The sequence below is a fragment of the Abramis brama genome (genome assembly GCF_963993115.1).
Source record: "Abramis brama genome assembly, chromosome: 3".
Classification (NCBI taxonomy): domain Eukaryota; kingdom Metazoa; phylum Chordata; class Actinopteri; order Cypriniformes; family Leuciscidae; genus Abramis; species Abramis brama.
The window spans coordinates 56,229,783-56,249,526 of record NC_139965.1 but is presented as its reverse complement, the minus strand read 5'-3'; the positions used below and the strand labels follow the sequence as shown (position 1 = coordinate 56,249,526).

At 36.9% G+C, this 19,744-nt stretch overlaps 1 protein-coding gene and 1 long non-coding RNA gene across 2 annotated transcripts; one reads left to right on the top strand and one right to left on the bottom strand.

Moving 5' to 3' along the window:
* Window positions 1-974: 974 nt before the first annotated feature.
* Window positions 975-4,775, top strand: LOC311079938 (adenosine receptor A2b; the record flags this gene model as incomplete). The annotated part of the gene is made up of 2 exons (XM_084109664.1): window positions 975-1,773; window positions 4,447-4,775. The coding sequence occupies 2 exons, from the start codon at window positions 975-977 to the stop codon at window positions 4,773-4,775; spliced, it is 1,128 nt and encodes a 375-aa protein (XP_083965790.1).
* An 11,345-nt stretch (window positions 4,776-16,120) lies between these two features.
* Window positions 16,121-18,652, bottom strand: LOC311080290. Its single transcript, XR_014605548.1, has 3 exons — window positions 18,500-18,652; window positions 17,736-17,833; window positions 16,121-17,561 (listed from the first exon to the last, which is right to left on the bottom strand). It is a non-coding gene; the product is annotated as an uncharacterized lncRNA (long non-coding RNA).
* Between the last annotated feature and the right edge of the window lie 1,092 nt (window positions 18,653-19,744).

Sequence of the window (19,744 nt, the reverse complement as noted above, 5' to 3'; positions counted from 1 at the left end):
TATATATCAGGGTTTGACCGGAGCAGACTGTGCGCATGCTGTGGCGGTTCGTGTGACACTAACGTGAAACCAGACATCATTTTCCCCAATGGAAAGCATATTTACACTGTATGAATCATTCCCTATCCCCTATATAGTGCACGATAGTGCAAAAGTAATCGATTTTAGCTGCAGCTTTAGTATCTATTTGGGGGCGGGATGCTGCAGATTCTAGAGAGCATCTGATTGGACAGAAAATCTGATGAGAAGCTGAAGTGCAGGGTGATGTCATCAAAATCATTGATCCATACTGAATCCATATCCAAGTGAGAAACTGTACGTTTTGTAGTGATGGGAAGTTCGGATCATTTTACTGACTCTCTTGTTCGAGCTCGTTCATCAAAATTAACAAATCTTTTTTCGAGTCACTTCGTTCATTTAAATGTTATACTATAAGTATTAAGGCAGATTCCCCGAACACATCCACCTACGCAATCTCGATCATATTCTGAATTAAGAAATTATAATGTAGTCAAAAATTATTTACAGGGAATATAAATAATTACTTTACCTTCCGAGTCTTTCCTTCATTTGTCACGTGACAGACGCAATGAACGGATCGGATCGTTCATGAACGACTCATGCTTATATCTTCTAAATGCGAATTTTGGCATTGTTTTGGAGCACACTAGCAGATAAAAGTAAGACTAACATTCATACTAAAAGCCAAAAAAACTTTTTGATTTCATGGGGACTTTAAAAACACGACTGGGTTGCTCCGTTCAGAAACGGGCCACCTGTAAGGATGTGATAATTAACAACAGGGTGGCATCACGTGACTGAGCTTGATTTGCTACAGGTGTTCATCTTTCCTGGAGGCAGCGTCTGCTATGTAGATTTTGTTCGCTTACAGTTGATCTTTGTTAAACTTGTTTGTAACGTTTGAAAAATAAGGATTTTTCAAATCACCATGGGTCATTGATTAATGCGCCATGATGTCCGACATAAACGTGTCCATCCCATCAACTGACGTGGACTTGAATGTCACGGATCTACAGAGGACACTGGAGGCTCACCGCCCCATTAAAATTGGAATTATATCAGTTTTGGGAGTGATGATAACTTTGGGAAACATTGCTGTAGTGATGGTCATAGCTTCAGCTGTTTCGGGGTGGTCGAGAAACTCTCGCTACTTTCTTTTATCGTTAACGGGAGCGGACTCGGCGTTTGGACTGCTTATCATGCCGCTAAATCTGTGCGTGAGTTTCATGAAGGAATATAACAAGGGCCCGGACCCCTTCTGTCACGTCGTGGCATTTTTCAACGCAACTATTTATTCCACCTGCATGTACACGCTCGCAACCATCAGTCTGGAAAGATACATCGCGGTGTTTTACCCTCTGAAATACTCCACCGTGTTGACCAGGAGAAGAGCGCTGCTTTTAATCTCGTTCGCGTGGATTTTCCCTCCTCTCCTCCTCGTTCCCATCTCGTTCCCAGCGGGCATCATTGAAGTGCACTTCTCCAGAGCGTCTCTCGTCTGCAACCCCATGTACTCCAGCAACGTCACCTACTCCCTCACGCTGACGTGCTTCATCTTCTTCCCGTGCTCGGCCATTATGACCTTCTGTAACATCAGACTGTGGATAGCCGCCAAGAGACAGAGGTTAAAGTTGAGAAGACACAGCTGGGGTGGAGGATACAGGCCTAAAGTCGCCTTACGCGTCCTAGTACCAGTCATGACCGTTTACTACACCTGCTGGACGCCCTGCATGGTCATCATGCTTTACAATGGTGAGATCTTGATTGATTATCATTTGTTCATTCTTCTGTTGTTCCAAACACAAAAGCAGATGTTTAGCAGAATATCCCCCCCCCCCCCCCCCCCCCCCCCCCCCCCCCCCCCCCCCCCCCCCTTATATACACAGATTCGAAGTAAAGGTTGATCAAATGTTGCAAACCACCATAAAAGTAGGCTAGTTAATTTCAATATTTCTAGCTTTTTGTCTTAAATAATCTCACAGCCACTTAAAGGGATAGTTCAACCAAAAATGATAATGTTAATGTTATTAACGTTGCTCACCGAAGTTGTTCCAAACCTGTATGAGTTTATTTCTTCTGTTGAACACAAAAGAAGATATTTTGAAGAATTTTGGTAACCTGACAGTTATGACTTTGACATACCTTTGACTTCCATAGCATTTTTTTTCCAACTGTGGAAGACAATGGCCACCGTCAACTGAATGGTTACCAACATTATTCAAAAAATATTCTTTTGTGTTCAACAGAAGAAATTCATACAGGTTTGAAACAACTTGAAACATTAATTTTATGTCACTTTCGTAAAGTGTACTTTTATTTTATATTGTTTACTCTTATTATGTGTTTTATATTAAGTCACGGTGTGTGGGAAACTTTCATTCATTTATACATTCATACATAAAGGATTGGCTTTATTTTAAAGGGTGGTGTATTTTGTTTGGTGTATTCAGTTGTTTTGGTACTCTTTACAATAACGTCCCACTATACTAACAATGAGCAATATATGTTTCAGTATTAGTCTTTTATTAATCTTTGTTTTGTTAATGACTTAAAATGACAACTTTTTTTATTTTACTTCATGTTAACTATTAAATAATATTAAAGGGTTAGTTCACCCCAAAATGAAAATTATCCCATAATTTACTTAGTCATCTTAGGTGAATATGACTTTCTTCTTTAGGCCAAGAGGTAGGCGAACTCTTCCGCTGGAACTCGACTCAAGTACAGCCATTACCGGAAGCCAGTGATTTATAGTTGGTAACTTTAGAAATATAGATATTTTTCTTACAAAAACAGATTGCTTTGCTTCAGAATGTCTTTATTAACCCCCCAGAGCTGTATGGATTATTTTTTATGATGGATGGTGCTTTTTTGGGCTTCAAAATCTAATTCACTCCCATTATAAAGCTTGGAAGAGCCTGGATTTTTTTTTTTTATGTAACGCAGATTGTGTTTGGCTGAAACAAGAAAGTCATATTCACCTATAGGATTGCTTGAGGGTCAGTAAATTATGGGATAATTTTCATTTTTGGGTGAACTAACCCTTTAACGGAATTATGTTTTAATAATGCATTTTATTATTTTTAATGTATTAGTACATTTTCAAATTAACAATTTAATGAATTGTTTAGAAGTATTTTTCATTGTTAGTTCATGTTAACAAACAAATTGAACCTTATTGTACAGTTACCATGCTTTTTAAATTTACATTTATTTGTGGCTATGGTGCCCATGGCTGGTCCATCACTTAATTGAGAGGGAAAAATAAAATAAAACTGATAAGAGAAGGACTCTGCATGCATTGAACTTAGCTTACTGCAGCTGCTGTTTTCAGCTGACATGAAGAGATAATCACAGAGATCTAGGAGAGCTGAGATGAAAGACAAGACAAGGAGACTGAAGCCCTCCCACATAGTATTTAAATTGCCCACTTTTATGGCACTTGTTGACAGCCCTTGGTTACTGTCTACTTTGGTTGTTTGGAGTAGAGCAACTTGAGCTTTCTGCTAAATAACTGCAGAGGTGCAAAGAAAAACAAATATTGTTTTGAGCCAAATATACTGTAGGCAGTGTGCCAGTTTTACTCGGTAAATAGTTGAAATGGCCAAAAACATTGAGTGAAATTTCCAAATGTAATTGTACTGAAGTATTTAAAAATATTTGTACTTGCGTTTAGAAGTAGACTATAGTACAGAGCCCCTAAGGGGAAACCTTGAGGTCAGACATTTCTTACATTGACTGTCTGGATTAGGTACTGCTTTGTAAATGTCATAGGCCCAATCATAAGTTGACGAGGGAGAGACATTCCCGTTTACACCTGGTTTTTTAATCCGTCTCTCTTGTCCACTTTCAACCACTTCTGTCCTGAGTTCTTCAAGGGGAGGATCTATGGGCAGGTAAATGTTAGACTGTACGAGTTAATGACTTTTCAGATCTTTTGTTCTAATGGATGAAATAAGCTCATTCAATTAACATAGAAAAACATGCCGAACACTGAGTGCGTCTTAGAAATCAGGAATGGTTAACATTGTGCTTGGTACGTTTTTCATCTTCAAACCAAACTTGGGTCTCTAGCCAAAGTTTAAATCCCATTTGGCTAGCGCGCTTCCCATAATGTATACGCATTCAGTAGGCGGAGAGTAGGCCGTCTTTTGTGGCTATTCGAACGCTTTTGACCACATGAACACATCTACACTACGAAAGCAATCCGGTCGGATGCGTTTTCGATTACCTCTGGAAGTGGTCGAAAGTGGACTATAGCTCAGAACGTTTTAGACCCCGTTTACACCTGTATTTAGCGTCGTCCACTTGTGATCCGATCGACCAAAAACAAATCTTAATACCAGGTGTAAACAGGGCTATAGTGCCCATGATGCTAACATACTAAAGCAAGAATAAGTATAAAGCATTTTCTTTTGTTCACAGCGATTTCAGGCAGTGGTGTCCCAGAATGGATTGAGTTCATTGCTGTGTGGTTACCAACCTCCAATGGCTTCCTCAATTGTATCTTCTACTTCTGGATCAACCATAGCTTTAGAAGGAAATTCCATCTGGTTCTTCAGAGACTATGTCTTGGACTTTGTCCAGGTTCTGACAGTGACTCTAGTTGCTTCAACTCTGTAGAATCCTCTGTGATTCCTGGATGGAACGGTAACAACTCTCTCCATGAGCGGGTTTCTAGCGTGTCGTCCACCTTCAGTCTGCTAATTCTCATGCCACATGAGACCAACATGCGTGAACCAGAGCCGGCTTGAGAATCCTTTTATTCTTGTGATCTGATGAAGTTTTAAAAGCCCTGGTCAAGACGTCATGAGTGCAACTGATATGTTATTAACCGGCTCGGACAGAGTTTTCTCCAATAAGTGTCTTTTTAATCACAAGTTAGCATTCGGAAACGCTCATATTTCCATAGCTTCATGCTCTTTTAGTTTAATGCTATTTGTGCCTTTTAACTTCTTGATGGCACCTTCTCATGTTCACTCAGACCTGGTTTCTTAGCCTCATTGAAGTCTTGTATCTTAACTGAAATGGTTTTCCGTTGTTGTTTGCCATTTCAGGTTAAACACGCAAGAGTCTTTGAAACATTTGCACACATTTCCTTATCTTTTTGTAAACCCAACATAAAGCAGCTGTGGAAGTTTAACCTTTAAATCTCAGATATGTAGTTTATGCAGAAGGGGAAGTAATTAGCCAGGTACATAATGTAAAGGTCAGATCAAATATGCCTTTTGGCTTTAACCTTTTCTGTTTCATGACATTTCCATTGCATCTCTGAAGCAAACATAAATTTTTATGTTCAACTAAGTTGGCTTTTTGGTCAGGGTCAGACATAGTACGGCCAGCATTACCGAACTGTAAATAAACCATATGGAGCTGGAGTGAATGCTGAATAAAGTGGTCGTGCTTCAAGGGTGAAGCTTTATGCATCTTTTTGTAATGGCATAACTGTAAATCTGGATTTTAAGTTCGTTTTAGCATAAGCACTTGTTACAGAATGATGAATTTAAATTGGGGAAAAAAATACATCCTGTGGTGGAGGGTGCATATGAAGAGCTGTTAATGACCTGGGAGTGTTATAAACCCAGAAAGGATGATTCATTACAAAAAGTTAAAGTTTTTGATGTGTAAATAATTTTTTATATGCTTTATAAAAGTGTTTGTGAAATGTTAAGACTTCATTGTTGTAAAATAAAGCGTCAAAGCCTATTTACTATCTAAAGCATCACTGTTTGTTTTGGTTTTATGATCGACTTAAAAAAAATCAGGTGTTGCTAAAAAAAAGGCATGTATCATCTTTTTAATTGGCTGGTAGTATAGTGATTGTGCTTTGTGGAACATTAAGGTGTTGTAGAGCAAGTAGTTGAGGAAATAAACCTGTTACTGTGAGAAAAAAAAACCCACACATGAACACTCAGACATGTAACTTGATATGAGGAGTGAGGTTCTCCATTCTACTCTGCTCATATATAATTCATGAACATTACATTTATAGTAGTTCATTTTGACCATAAACCTCATATGTGGGATGTGCCAAAGTTTGCCGCAGATGTTCCTGCACCCCAATAAACTATATGCTGCTTTTTTGTGGGCTGTTTACTGTACAGCTCAGGGGCATGAATGGGTACTTTATTGATCAAATATGTGATAAAAATAGATATCTAGATTTATAATTCTGATTAATCATTGTGGTCATTTTTGTATGATTGTGAAATGATAAACAAAACAAGGTGTCATGGCATAGTCTAAAGGCTCATTCACATCAAGAACGATAACTATAAAGATGCCATAATTACATACACTAGTGGACGATTTCATTCTGTTTATTATAAGCGAGCGGCAGTTTTGTCATCTGTCGCTTTAAACGCTCGAGCTCTTTAAAGCAGGATGGATTCTGATTGGCTGTCAATGTTTTTATCTTTCATCAGAATCATTTTGAAAGGGATTCTAACCTTTATCTGTGCTGTTATAGTTGTGGTGTGGAATCTGCCATTTTTTTTAGATTTAAAACTATTTTTAGAACTACATCTTTATTGTTATCTTCATTGGTGTGACCGGGCCTTAATTCAGGTGTTTTCAGCAGGTTTTGCAAAATGTAAAATGTTTTTTTTTTTTTTAGGGTCCTCAAAATATGTAGGCTATAGATCGAGTTACTCAAGTGCAAAGGGAAAGCATATGATAAAGTATTTTATCTGAAACAGTATTTTATCTATAGTTTCTCACCACTGTCACTTTTAGATTGCTCACTGAAGGTTTTTTGGCCAATTTCTCTGAAAAGCTGCTTAGTAACTGAATGGTTCCATTATACAATTATATTTCTGAAAATATTTCAGTTGTATACATCTAACATTAAGAATGAGTTGAATATAAATTTTAATATGGTTATGGTAAACAGCCCACATAAAAGCTGCAGCATATGCGCAGTGAACTTTCTTTTTTTGGGATGTGGGAACATCAGCTGTGAATCTCAGTGCTGGCTCAGCAACTTCTGTAGATCTGCTGCAGCACCATCATAGAGTTGCAGAAGATGAGATCAATTCAGCTCTTCTCCTATACGTTCTATAATGCAGGAAATGGTGCAATGCTGTATCTTGGAGATGTTTATGTGATGCTAACTTGTATTAGCACACAAATCATGCACTGTGGTAAAAAATGCTGAGGTCATAGTATTGTAGGCTACAAGGAATCATGTGAAAAACTCTTTATTAATCAAGAATCTGCTTTTGTAATCATTGTTTATGAAAAAAGTAATTTATGCAGAATTTTCTGCTATCTCTGAAGGCTAATGGAGAAAGAAAAAAAAGAGGATAAAGTCTAACATAAATCCTATTATCGTGGTCATATCAAATCAGCTTCCAGCATCCTTGAAGGTCAGTTTAACGTTGAAAGAGAGTAAGGTAAGAAACGAAACATTTAATATGTCAAAGGTTTTGCTATAGAAATGTCAAACAATTTACAGTAACATCCAGTGATGCAAACTACTTTTTTCCTTAAAGGGGTGGTTGATTATGATTTCTCTTTTCTAACTTTACTTAGTGTGTAATGTTGCTGTTTGATCATAAACAACATCTGCAAAGTTACAACGCTCAAAGTTCAAAGCAAAAGGGAGATATTTTCTTTTAAAGAAATCGCTTTTTAAGGACTACAACAAACGGCTGGTAGAGACTACACAACATTCCTCCTGGGTTAGTGACATCACAAACCCTAAAATTTACATAAACCCCGCCCCCGGGAACGCGATTTACAGATTATCATGACAGAATATGCTAATCGATGACTAGAAGATAATTACATCGAAGCTACATAAATTCACCAACTAACCATTCAGAAATCCTGTTGCATTCTACATGTTGTCACTTCTTCTTGAGTCTCTCCATCTTTGTCTGACTCCAGTTTGAACATAAAAGGCTAAAAGTTTTTGAAGTTTTCAGGACACAAGCTGTTGAAGCTCCGCCCTCTGTGTCAGGAGCAGCAGCTCATTTGCATTTAAAGGATCAGACACAAAAACGGTGCGATTATTGTAATGCTATTATGGGTGGTTGCACTGCACGCTTAATAAACAAACTACAGCTGGTCCAAAATACAGCAGCTCGAGTTCTTACCAGAACCAGAAAGTATGACCATTATTAGCCCCGTTCTGTCAACACTGCATTGGCTCCCTATAAAACATCATATAATTTTAAAATATTGCTGATCACTTACAAAGCACTAAATGGTTTAGCTCCCCAGTACTTGAGCGAGCTCTTAACGCATTATAGTCCTTTCACATCTATTGCGATCTCAAAATTCCGGCCAGTTGATAATACCTAGAATATCAAATATCAAAATAGACTGCTGGCTGTAGATCATTTTCCTATTTAGCACCAAAACTTTGGAACAGTCTTCCTAACATTGTCCGGGAAGCAGACACACTTGGTCAGTTGAAATCTAGACTAAAAACACATCTCTTTGACCTAGCATACACATAACACATTATAGACTTCTATAATTCAATGTTAGGCTGCATAGTTTAGGTCAGCCGGAACCAGGAACACTTCCCATAAATCCTGATGTACTTGTTGCATCATAAGAAGGATGACGTCTACGCTAATATTAGTCTCTCTGTTTATCTGAGGTTTACCGCAGTTCTGATGAAGGACCTGCGCCTGGACACGATGACAACGCAGTCCTGAAGTGTCAGGATGACTCCGACTTCCAACCAGATGGAACTGGATAAATATTCTGAATGTTCTGATCCAATCTGACTTCTGACCTGTAATGCTGCCTGGATCATAATCATACACTGTTCGCTCGTTGGCCTGAGGAGACTGGTCCCCGACTGAGCCTGGGTTCTGCCAAGGTTTTTTTCTCCATTCTGTCACCTGATGGAGTTTTGGTTCCTTGCCACTGTTGCCTTGGCTTTTGGCTTGCTTAGTTGGGGATATTTAATATCCAACAATATTATTGATCTGCCTTATTTCAGGTGGACGATGACGCAATTTTCTTCTAGAAACAAACTTGTATTATTTTCATGTTATCACTGTGAAGCTGCTTTGATACAATCTGTATTGTAAAAAGCACTATATAAATAAAGGTGACTTGACTTGACTTGACATTATACCACCCCTTTAAATATGGCTGTTTTGAATTGAAGATATGCATTTACGCGACTCATGGAATTAGAGTGTAAGAGACAAGTTTTACGTTTTCGACAGGCATACAAATAAAAGTACACTGCATAATTTAATGCAAATATAATTTGCAAATAGTTTAAAATGATTATTTCCCAACTTGAATTAGACCTAGAGTTCCCCCTCCAATGTTCAAGAGATGGTTTCGGCCTTGGGTTGTGTCCAGTTGAAGCTGCAAGTTGTGTGGTATTTTTTTAATCAATACTGTATGGACATTTGAAGTACTGCTAGTATGCACATTCAGACACAAGATAAGTGATTTAAAAATAATCACCATTCCCACTGCCAAAATATCTGCTGAAAATTAAACAGCAAACCTTATTAACAGCAAATCTGGAGACAGTATTGCACAAGTATAGGAAGCTACAGCGACACCTTGGGGGGCTGCTAATGTGGAACTGATTGTTAAATCCTCCTTGTGTGGTTGAGGTTCAGCTGCTAGCTGGGCAGTGACTTTGTAGCTGTTTGTTGTCATGGTGATGCAATTAGGATGAGTGTAGGAGACTATTTTAGATCACGTGGAAGCCCTCATGCCATTTAGAGGGGCAGCAGAGCACCAAATAGAAACACTGGAAGGATGCTGTCTCCCCCTAATCAGCAAGAACAGTGAAGGAAATTAAGCTAATTTACTCGTGTTTAGAGAATTGATCATATCATACTAGAACTCACATTAGACAGCATTCATAACCCACTTTACTTGTTTTAATAGTTCAATACTTTTTTGTTTTTGTTTATTAAAACTATCAACGTTAACGCATGCTATTCATTTTAAAATCCCTAAAATAATTTAAATACTGAAGCACGTGAAATTGCGCCATTAACGTAATTTACCTCACGCAGTTACAGTAGATGATCTTCGAAGTCGGGAGCATCTATGGCAGAGAGAACAGAGTCTCAAGTTGCGTTTGCAGCGAATTATTCATTCCAGTGTGTGTTTCGCTTTAAAACACGAGCTCTGTCATATTCTGTGATTGTTTCTGAAGAGCGCGAGCCTGTGTTTTAAATACAGACTGAATGAAACGATAAAAACATCCCACCGCTATATGGCCAGATGATAGCAAACTACTTTTCTCTGCTGGTTAAAGCAAACCAGCGTCTTGCTAGTAAAGTTTTGATGGATGATAATTGCAATCAAGGTAAAGACGATTGCGGTGACTTAGCCTAGGCTACATTAAGCACGTGATTAACCGCGATTAAAATACTTGTAGCCTACTAATAAAATAGGCTACTAAAGTTCTAATATATTGACAGACAAAACATGTTTTTAAAAAAAGTAGATTGAGAGTGCTTTTATAGTCTCTATGACTGGAGGAGAGAGTTGATCTTGGTGTCATCAGCTGAAAAGAAATATCATTCCAGACGAGGGTAAATTACATTTTGAGTAACAGTCCACCCACAAATGTAAATTATGTCAAGTCAAGTCAAGTATATTTGTATAGTGCTTTTCACAATACAGATTGTATCAAAGCAGCTTCACAGTATTACATTAAAATAATACAACAAGGTTTGTTTCTAGTGGAATTTATTGATTGATAAAATTAAATTAAATATCCCTAAAATATCCCCATGTCATCATTTACTTATGTCATCATTTACTCACCCTCCTGTTGTTCCAAACTTGTATGGCTTAGGCTACTTTCTTCCATGGAACAAAAGATAATTTAAACTACATGAAGGTGAAATGATCACATAATTCTCATTTCTGGCTGAACTCATTTGTGCCTATGTGTTGACATTTCTGCAAAATTATATTTCATTGTTTTTGAGCATTTCACAACACTCTCACGGTGGTGCTAAAAGGTTAATGCTCTATCACATTTGAAAATGAAGCCTACCACCTACAATAAAAACCACAGTGAACCTAACCGATAGTGTTAACAAGAGATAAAAAACGCATTTGCTGAAGCAACCATTTTAGTTTGCCTACAAGTCTTTGAGCTCTTTTATTGTGACTCGTACTCAAGTGACTGTACCAGGCGAGCTACTGAGCAAGTTTACAAGCCACATGGAGCTATTGCAATTGCAAATGTCGAAATGTTTTAGTTTAGAAATCATGCACAATGGTGAAAATGTTTCGAGATCATACGTGTATTGTGCAACTAATTTACTGCATGGAAAAAAAGGCTTTATTAATCGATACTCTGCCCCAGTAATCATAATTTGTGTGAAAGGGATTAAGTTATTTTACTGCCACTAGTGTTCATTTCAGCTGGAAACAGCAGTGAATTGTATGTCTAAGGCTCGTTTTTGGAGCTTTGCAAAAATGTAGATAGCCACTGAAATGACAAAGAACACTTCATAGCATATAATGGCCGTGAGAGCTCATCATAATTCAGGATTATTTGAGATTTAGCCATGTGTAGTGGCATCTGATATCTTCATCTGTGCCAGCTGGACCTGCTAACACAGCATTCTAATTATACTGATTGTAATGATAGCAATTCAGAGCCTCTTTTTACATTCTCATTATACATCTCTATCAAACATGGCCATTACTTCACCTTATTTAGGGAGGCTTCATCTGTCCTTTCTTTTATCTCAATCTCTCCTAAAAAATCTCTGATTCTGTTATTATTATTTCTTAATGAAAGCGGTTGTTGCAGCAACCATGCTTTTAGGGTATTTCACAATAAATACCCCCCCCCCCCCCCACCAACTATTGATAAACTACATGTTTACATACTGTATTATTATTCTCTTTTTGATATCAGATGCTAGTCTGTATATGATTTTGTCTCTCCTGCTCTCTATTATAGTGAAATCACACACAAAAATGCACCCCCTTTATCATTATGACATTAAACTGGAATTTTAAAAGATTTTATTAAATAATAACAATAATAATTGTAAATTTGTAAAGCTTTGGAACAACTGATTTAATAACTGAGACTAAATACTAGAATCATACTTTTGAAAGCTGTGTAAAGCATAACCAACATTTAAAGGTTCACTCATTTAAAAAATATTTATAATTATATTAAATAATATATTTATGTTTTACTGAACTATACAGTGGTCATGCTGACACCTAGTGGTGTGAATGTAATATCACACGAATGTTTTAAAGTGGTGGTATAATGCCCTCTTCAAAAGATGTAAAATAAGTCTTTGATGTCCCCAGAGTGTGTATGTGAAGTTTTAGCTCAAAATACCCCACCGATATGTTTATATAGCATGTTAAAATTGTCACTTTTTGAGGGTGAGCCAAAACGCACCGTTTTTGTGTCTGTCCCTTTAAATGCAAATAATATGATGCTGCTCTCGCACAGAGGGCGGAGCTTCGAGAGCTTGTGTCATTTACCTCACACAGACATGCACTGGAAATTTAGAATGTAGAAACATGTAGAATGCAACAGGACATTTCTGAATGGTTAGCTGATGAATTTATGTAGCTTATGTGTAGTTATCTTCTACTTGATTAGCATGTTCTGTCATGATAATCTATAAATCACGTTCCCGGGGGCAGGGTTTATGTAAATTGTAGGGTTAGTGATGTCACTAACCCAGGAGGAATGTGTGTAGTCTCTATCAGCCGTTTGTTGTAGTCCTTAAAAAGCAATTTCTTTAAAAAAAATATCTCCCTTTGCTTTGAACTTTGAGCGTTGTAACTTTGCAGATGTTGTTTATGCTCAAACAGCAACATTACACACTAACTAAAGTTAGAAAAGTTAAATAATAATCAACCACCCCTTCAAGTAATTGATGCCATTGCGTTGTTCACAAAGAGACATGATTCAATTTCATGAGCCATATGTCTAATAACTGGGAAGTTACTAAGAAAATGTGAGTATAATTCAGCTGGTCATGTGATCTCAACAAGGCGGCCCCCATGAGGGGACTTCTAGGCTTCTAATATGAATATCAGTATGTTCATGTCATGTGAATGTACATCATTTTAAACATTTTCTTTTCCAAAAGTGCCTTTCATTTCTTTATATGTCAAACTTTTTTCATTGAGGAAAAAATGATTGAGTGACCTGTGGTTCTCAACCAGGGGGTCAGGCCCACTAAGGGGTCTCAAGACAGCTTAAAATGATTTTAAAAAAGACAAAATATACTATAAAATAAGCTTAAACACAAGATGTAAGCTGATGTCATATTTCTTATTTTAATTAATTCCATCAATTCCTGTCATTTACTCCTGTCATTTAATAACCAGGGTTCCCACATTCCTAAAATTCCTTGGAAAAGTCATGGAAATGAGTAAAATCTTTAAAAAGTCATGGACATTTCTATAAAAAAAAAATACACACTTATCATTGACAGTTGTTGTCAAGCTCTAAAATATTTTATTATTGGGTAGAAATTGCAATATGTGAGCTTAAAAATAATTTTTAAAAAACCTCTGTAATCACAAATGACTAATTATTTACGAATGACTGATTATTTTATTGAAACTGCTTCTGTATTTATGTATTTTTTTTCTTCTTCTAATTATAAATGTTGCTATATGGAATATTTGTATAAATATTTAACTATTTCATTAAATTTATTTCTATTGCCACTTCTAGTTTCTGTAAATAAAAAAGTTTGAAAATGAGTTGCTTTTTCTTTAAAGCAGAAGTACCAGAAACATGGTGGGCTTGAGAAAGATTAAGAACCGGAGATGTTTTAGGCTCTTAGCAACAACATTTAGTGTTGTTTTAACTTTTGTGGCATCTTCCATATAACTCGCTGAGAATTTCACAAGGTTTTTTTTATTCTTGTACCTCCATGCATCATTGATCTGCTGAGGTCTGTCGGATTCAACAGCACTATTCCATCACGACAGAACGAACAAAACCTTGACAGTCTAGAAAAGAAAGATGCGTTTAATAGCACTATCCAGCTCGCTGCTACAAAAGATGCTGTATTAAAGACCGTGGGTGGATTTAATTATCAATGCTGTCACGCCTCTGCAGTGAGCTTTGACCTTGGGTGTTTTTTTCAGGCCTGTGTTCCTATGATGTTCTCTGACCCGTCAGGCTGTGGAGACGACGATCTGTTGCTGTGGTGACATATCGAGTCACGCCACATTTCGAGGTGAGATTTCACAGTTTGTACGGAGTTCAATAAAACCTCTAAACATCTCACATCTTATCTTTGCACACTCTGCTGCCATTGACCATAAGGAACAGATGATGGTAGAAAAGGAGAGGATAAAGCGTTAAAGACCTGGACATGGCATAGGGTGTACAATGACTTATTGTCTAATTCAGATAAAGATTCACAGGTTTTTACTACGAGATAGCACTCTAATGAACATGCAACCACATCCGTGGCGGCATCATAACAGAATGGATTTTTATGCATCTTGATAAAATTCATAGAGGCATTGACTTGTGATTCATCTCTTGAATTATCATAATGCATCACTCCATATGGTACAAGGGGGAACAGAAAGTGAAGATCACCATCCAATTTCCTGTGTAAACATTACCAGCTGTTTAGTAACGCTAATCAGAGATCCCAAACGCTCATTTCCTAAAAATAAATAAATAATAATAATTCTCGGATGGAAATAAACAGGGTCATTGAAGACCGGGACCACCTTTCTTCTTTTCTGATACTCCATTGTCAGCTTGGCTCCAACTCAATTGTTTTTGTCTGTATGTGCCATTATGCAGATTATGTACGTATCATTAGGTTTTACTAGGTTTTGCCCACCGTCCTTCTGCCAGAGAAAGACATGCAAATATTTACTGGAATGAAGGACAAACGGTTGTGTGTTGCCATAAAGCACAGAGGCCGCTGGGTTAGTGCTCACAAAGAGTGTTTAATATATATTACAAATAAGAAGTTGGCCTTGGAGTTAAAAAGCCTGAGAACCACTGCAAGATGCTCTTTGGATGATGGTCAAATCATGCTGGACAACATGATCATCAGGATTGACAAACTTGTGTATTCATGTGATGCTGCCATTTAAGCAAAAGAGTTAGGTAGATCTATTATATCTTAAACATACTTGTCTGAGCAGACTGGTGGTGTACAACACGTCTGTTTGTGTTTGTTCCCATGAGGAAGAGTGTAACGATGCATATACTAAATGCATTTATTGCCACCTTGTGGCCAATTTTAATACTTTCAAGACTAGATTTTTAGACAAGGAAGGTCTCCTGTTGTACAAACCCCATTGTATGGGATCACATTTTAGGACTCCCCATGTAATATTAGGCAAAGCCTAACCAATTCAATGCAGTGCCAGATGGTCTGTTCACAATACAAGTAAAAAACGCTGCATGACATCAAAACCACAGCCAATCAGAACAAATTTGATGTTTAATGCGCATCTGAAGATGAATTAATTTCACCCACATGAATTAAAAACAAAGCGACTAAAAAAAACCGAAAGTTATGTACCAGAAGAACTGGATGTCACCTTATGTATTGTGTTTGGTTAGGTCTCAGATTGGTGTAATTGTTAACCAGAATTAATTAGTACACTTTGTCCAAGGTCCCAAGTATACATTTAATTTGCTTTAAAGAATTAATGCACAAAACCCCTTTACTTATAAGGTCAGCCAAGGTGGCTTGGCAAGGCCACTACACAGTGGAACACAAAGTTCTTTAGTTTATTGGGGTTTAGATTTTAAGCAAATACTCAACATGACAGCCAGTTCCTCAAAAAGCTATACCCTCTTAAATAAAGATTGTTTATTGCAATTAACAGTTCCATTAAGAACACTTAATGAATCCTTTACTGGCTAAATGTTTAAACTTAGACAAAGTTAACCACTAAAAGCTTTTTTGGAAACCCAAAATGGATCTATGGCATCAATCGCAAACCCCATTTCATAGCTTTAAAAGTGTACTGCTTTTAGAAAAGGCTGGAACTAGTAAGTACAGACATCAAATCATTGTGCAACGTGAGGGGTGGAGAAAGACAAGGGGCAGAATTTAAAGCAGCTATAATAGACAACTTGAAACCATTTGTAATTTCTTTTTTTATTATTCTGTGAAGTGACAATGTTACAAACACACAAAAAAAAACTGGGACACACTGGACTGTGAAAAGTGATAAAGGTGGTTGGTTGAGGAAAGGACTAAACAGGTGCAAAGTTAAAAAAGGATTTGTTGGTTTCTTAAAATGTTAAGTAACCTGGTTGCCTTAATTTTCAGGTCCTTAAATTAATACAAAGAAAGAGCAATCTTTCCTTGTATTAACTCTTAAGTTAACTCAATTAAGGAAACCAGGTTACATCAAGTTAAACCAACAAATCATCTGTTGAAATCTAAAAGCCATTACAGTGATACAAGTCAAAGTACACTGAAGGATTAAGGCATGCTCTCCTTGGAACACACTCATGAATCACTCAGTGACAGAGAACGTGAAAAATAAGGGTAAACTTTGATCTCATGACCAGAACCCACTGCAGATGGGTCTTTCACATGTCCTCAGTGTGGAAACAACTGTACACACAGTGAACAATTAAAAGCAACAGTATCTGTGACAGGTGATTTAAAAATATAAAAACTAATGTGAAAATTCACATCATCATTTGTTATTTTTATTATGTGAAGTGACTTAAGTGTAACAAACAAATCTGGGATGTACTGGACTGTGAAAAGTGATAAAGGTGGTTGGAGGGAAAGGACTGAACAGGTGCAAATGTTAAAATGATTTGTTGGTTTAACTTAAATGTTAAGTAACCTGGTTGCCTTAATTGTCAGGTCCTTAAAATTAATACAAAGAAACGGCAATCTTTCTTTGTATTAACTTTAAGTGAACTCCATTAAGGAAACCAGGTTACATCAAGTTAAAATACAAATAAAAGCAATAGTGACAGCATCAGTGACAGCATCTGTGACATGTAGGTGATGTGAACATGTAAAAACTACAGTAAGAGTTCACTTAGAACAGATATTACCCCACCGTGACAACCCAAAACTTCACTCTTGTAGTCCGAGTGAGATAGCAAATCAAATCCATACTGAAGTCAAACCCAACAAGTGTTCACATTATGAAAGAGTCGTTGTTTCTGCATCTCTGAGAGAGAAAGATATGGAAACAACCACAAGAAAATGCACACTGGAGAGAAACCGAACACCAAAACAAACAAATTAAGTCAATACTCAAAAAGAAAGTTTTAAAAGGGGGAGGACACAGAGTAAGCAAGTGTGGGACACAATTTTACCATCTGATACAATGCTTGCAGTAGCCCATTTAAAGAGAAGAAAATTGTGTCCATGTCAAAACCGTGATAACAGAAGCCGTGTCCTAGCCGTGATGGTTGGTAACCGGTGTGGCTGGTTCAGGGAAGGCTTGAGGTGGTCCAGTCTGGGGCTCATTTAAAACACCTTAGCTTCAATAATGGCCTGGATGTCTTTCCAGAAGTGAAGCAGCTCAAGCTTCGTGCCGGTGTCAGAGAGAAGATCATCCCTCAAAAGAGTCAACTAAGTACACAAACGACACCAATTTAGGATGCATGCGCCCACAAAACAAATTGTCATTGGAAATTTCACTTGCATAAACTGCAGGGTCCCAGTGTAGACAACTGTGACGGAGGTCACTTTATACAACAGTCAAGTAAACAAAGTGGAGTAACTTAAACTTCAATTTCTACTTACGTTTTCTGCTCCGCCAATGAAATTAGTTCCAAACCAAGCCAAAGCAGGCTCAACCTGGGACGCTGTGTCTCCGAGCAGCACATCTTGGCATTTTGCTCCTGCATGAATGAGCAGAACTGGTGATTTAACAACTCCAAAGAGAAGGCTCAATTCAGAATGGCAAATTACAAGAAATTTCACCTTTATAAAATATTACCAAAAATAACAGGTGGTAAAGAAATGAACATGATCACAATTAACTTTTCCAGAAGCCGAGGTAAACACTATGCACAGTGTCATACAAACTATTTTTGACACCAAAATAATTCAATAAACATTAAGATGTAACAAAACCCTATGTACGTTTAAAATAACTTTATGAAAGCGGTCAACGCTGGGAGTGCAAACTTGTTTTTCACTGTAAAAATAAAAAAGTTGCATGACAAAGTCCCATTACTATAGTTTTTCAATGTATAGCATAAATAAACTTGCCTATTTACTAACAGGTTTACCATAGGATTTGTATAGTCTCTTACTTTTAAAAGTTAGTCATTTTACAGTGCATTTCCATGGCAAATGTAGTATTTCAAATTCAGCCAGTCACTGTGACTCAACTGTATTTAACAGTGGCATTTTTGGAGGGCTATTATGGAGTCAAAGTACACTAACTTAAAACTAAAAGTGTAAAACTTTGATCAGTGCACTTAAAGATCTCTTAAGATACTAATGTCTACTAAACTTAACCAAAATTGTTTCCCAAAAGATAATTTGCAGAGTTCTCTCACCTGGTATTAGCACAACTTCACCATAGATGCTGTAAGTCCAATTTGTGAAAATGTGAACGTGCACAGATTCAGCGTTGGCCTAAATATATGGGCTTACATGAGCTTTCTTAATGAGCCATTTCACAGATGAGACCAATTACGTTTCATCTGTTTTCCCTTAACAGATATCAGTAGAGTACACATGGCACTCATCACTAGCTGATTAGATATGCAAATGAGTGAGGTTGCACTCCAGCACTCTGCAAAAGTCATTTGCAAATTCATATAGTGAAGATATTGTTGAGTGGTGGTTTCAGGGGGGGGAAAAACCCTTTTATATACCCACTTGCTACAAGGCTAAAAAACAATAGCAGCAGTTATATTTATTTTGAGATGGCAAACCTGAAACCTTTAATTATTATAACGTGTATAGCTGATAATTACCCTTCAGATTAATTGTACTTCATTACGTACCAATTTATTTTGGGGTGTTTTTAAATTACGGTACTTGAATATGCTAATTATGACTTAATTACATTTACAAGTCAAAAATCTAAATCTTTTTACTCCTTAAAATTAACATTACAAACTAAAGTACAAAAACGGGCTATGTATTTCACAGATCTTGAATTTTTTAAATCTTTCTTAAAGGGATAGTTCACCCAAACATGAAAATCATGAATGCTGGTATATAACCACACACGACACCCATTGACTTCCATATGGGGAAACAAAATACTATAGTCAATGGGGACCAGCAACTGTTTGGTTACCAACATTCTTTAAAATATCTTCTTTTGTGTTTGACAGAAGAAAGAAACTCATAAAGGTTTGGAACAACATCAGGGTGAGTAAATTATGATAATCTTTTTATTTTTGGGGGAACTATTCCTTTAAATAGCCTATTAAAACCATGTCATTCACCCATTCAAAGTCCATGATGATTATTCATTCTTGTGAAGATATGCATCAACAAAGAGATATAAGGGACTTTGGTATCAGTAACCACACCACAGACGAATATGTTTCAATCAGTCTGTGATTTTAACACCTGTTGTGTCATAAAACATTTCAGTCAGGATTTTTTGTGTGGAAAAAAACAGGCAGCTTTACAGTGGTTGTGTATTAAAGTTATTTTATTATTTATCATCTTTTAAAGTGTAGCCCACGTTAAAAAAAACAACAAAAAAAACCTTTGCTTTTACATAAACCATATTGTATGTTTTTTTTTACACTTCTAAATAGAAAATTGATGATAAACACAAT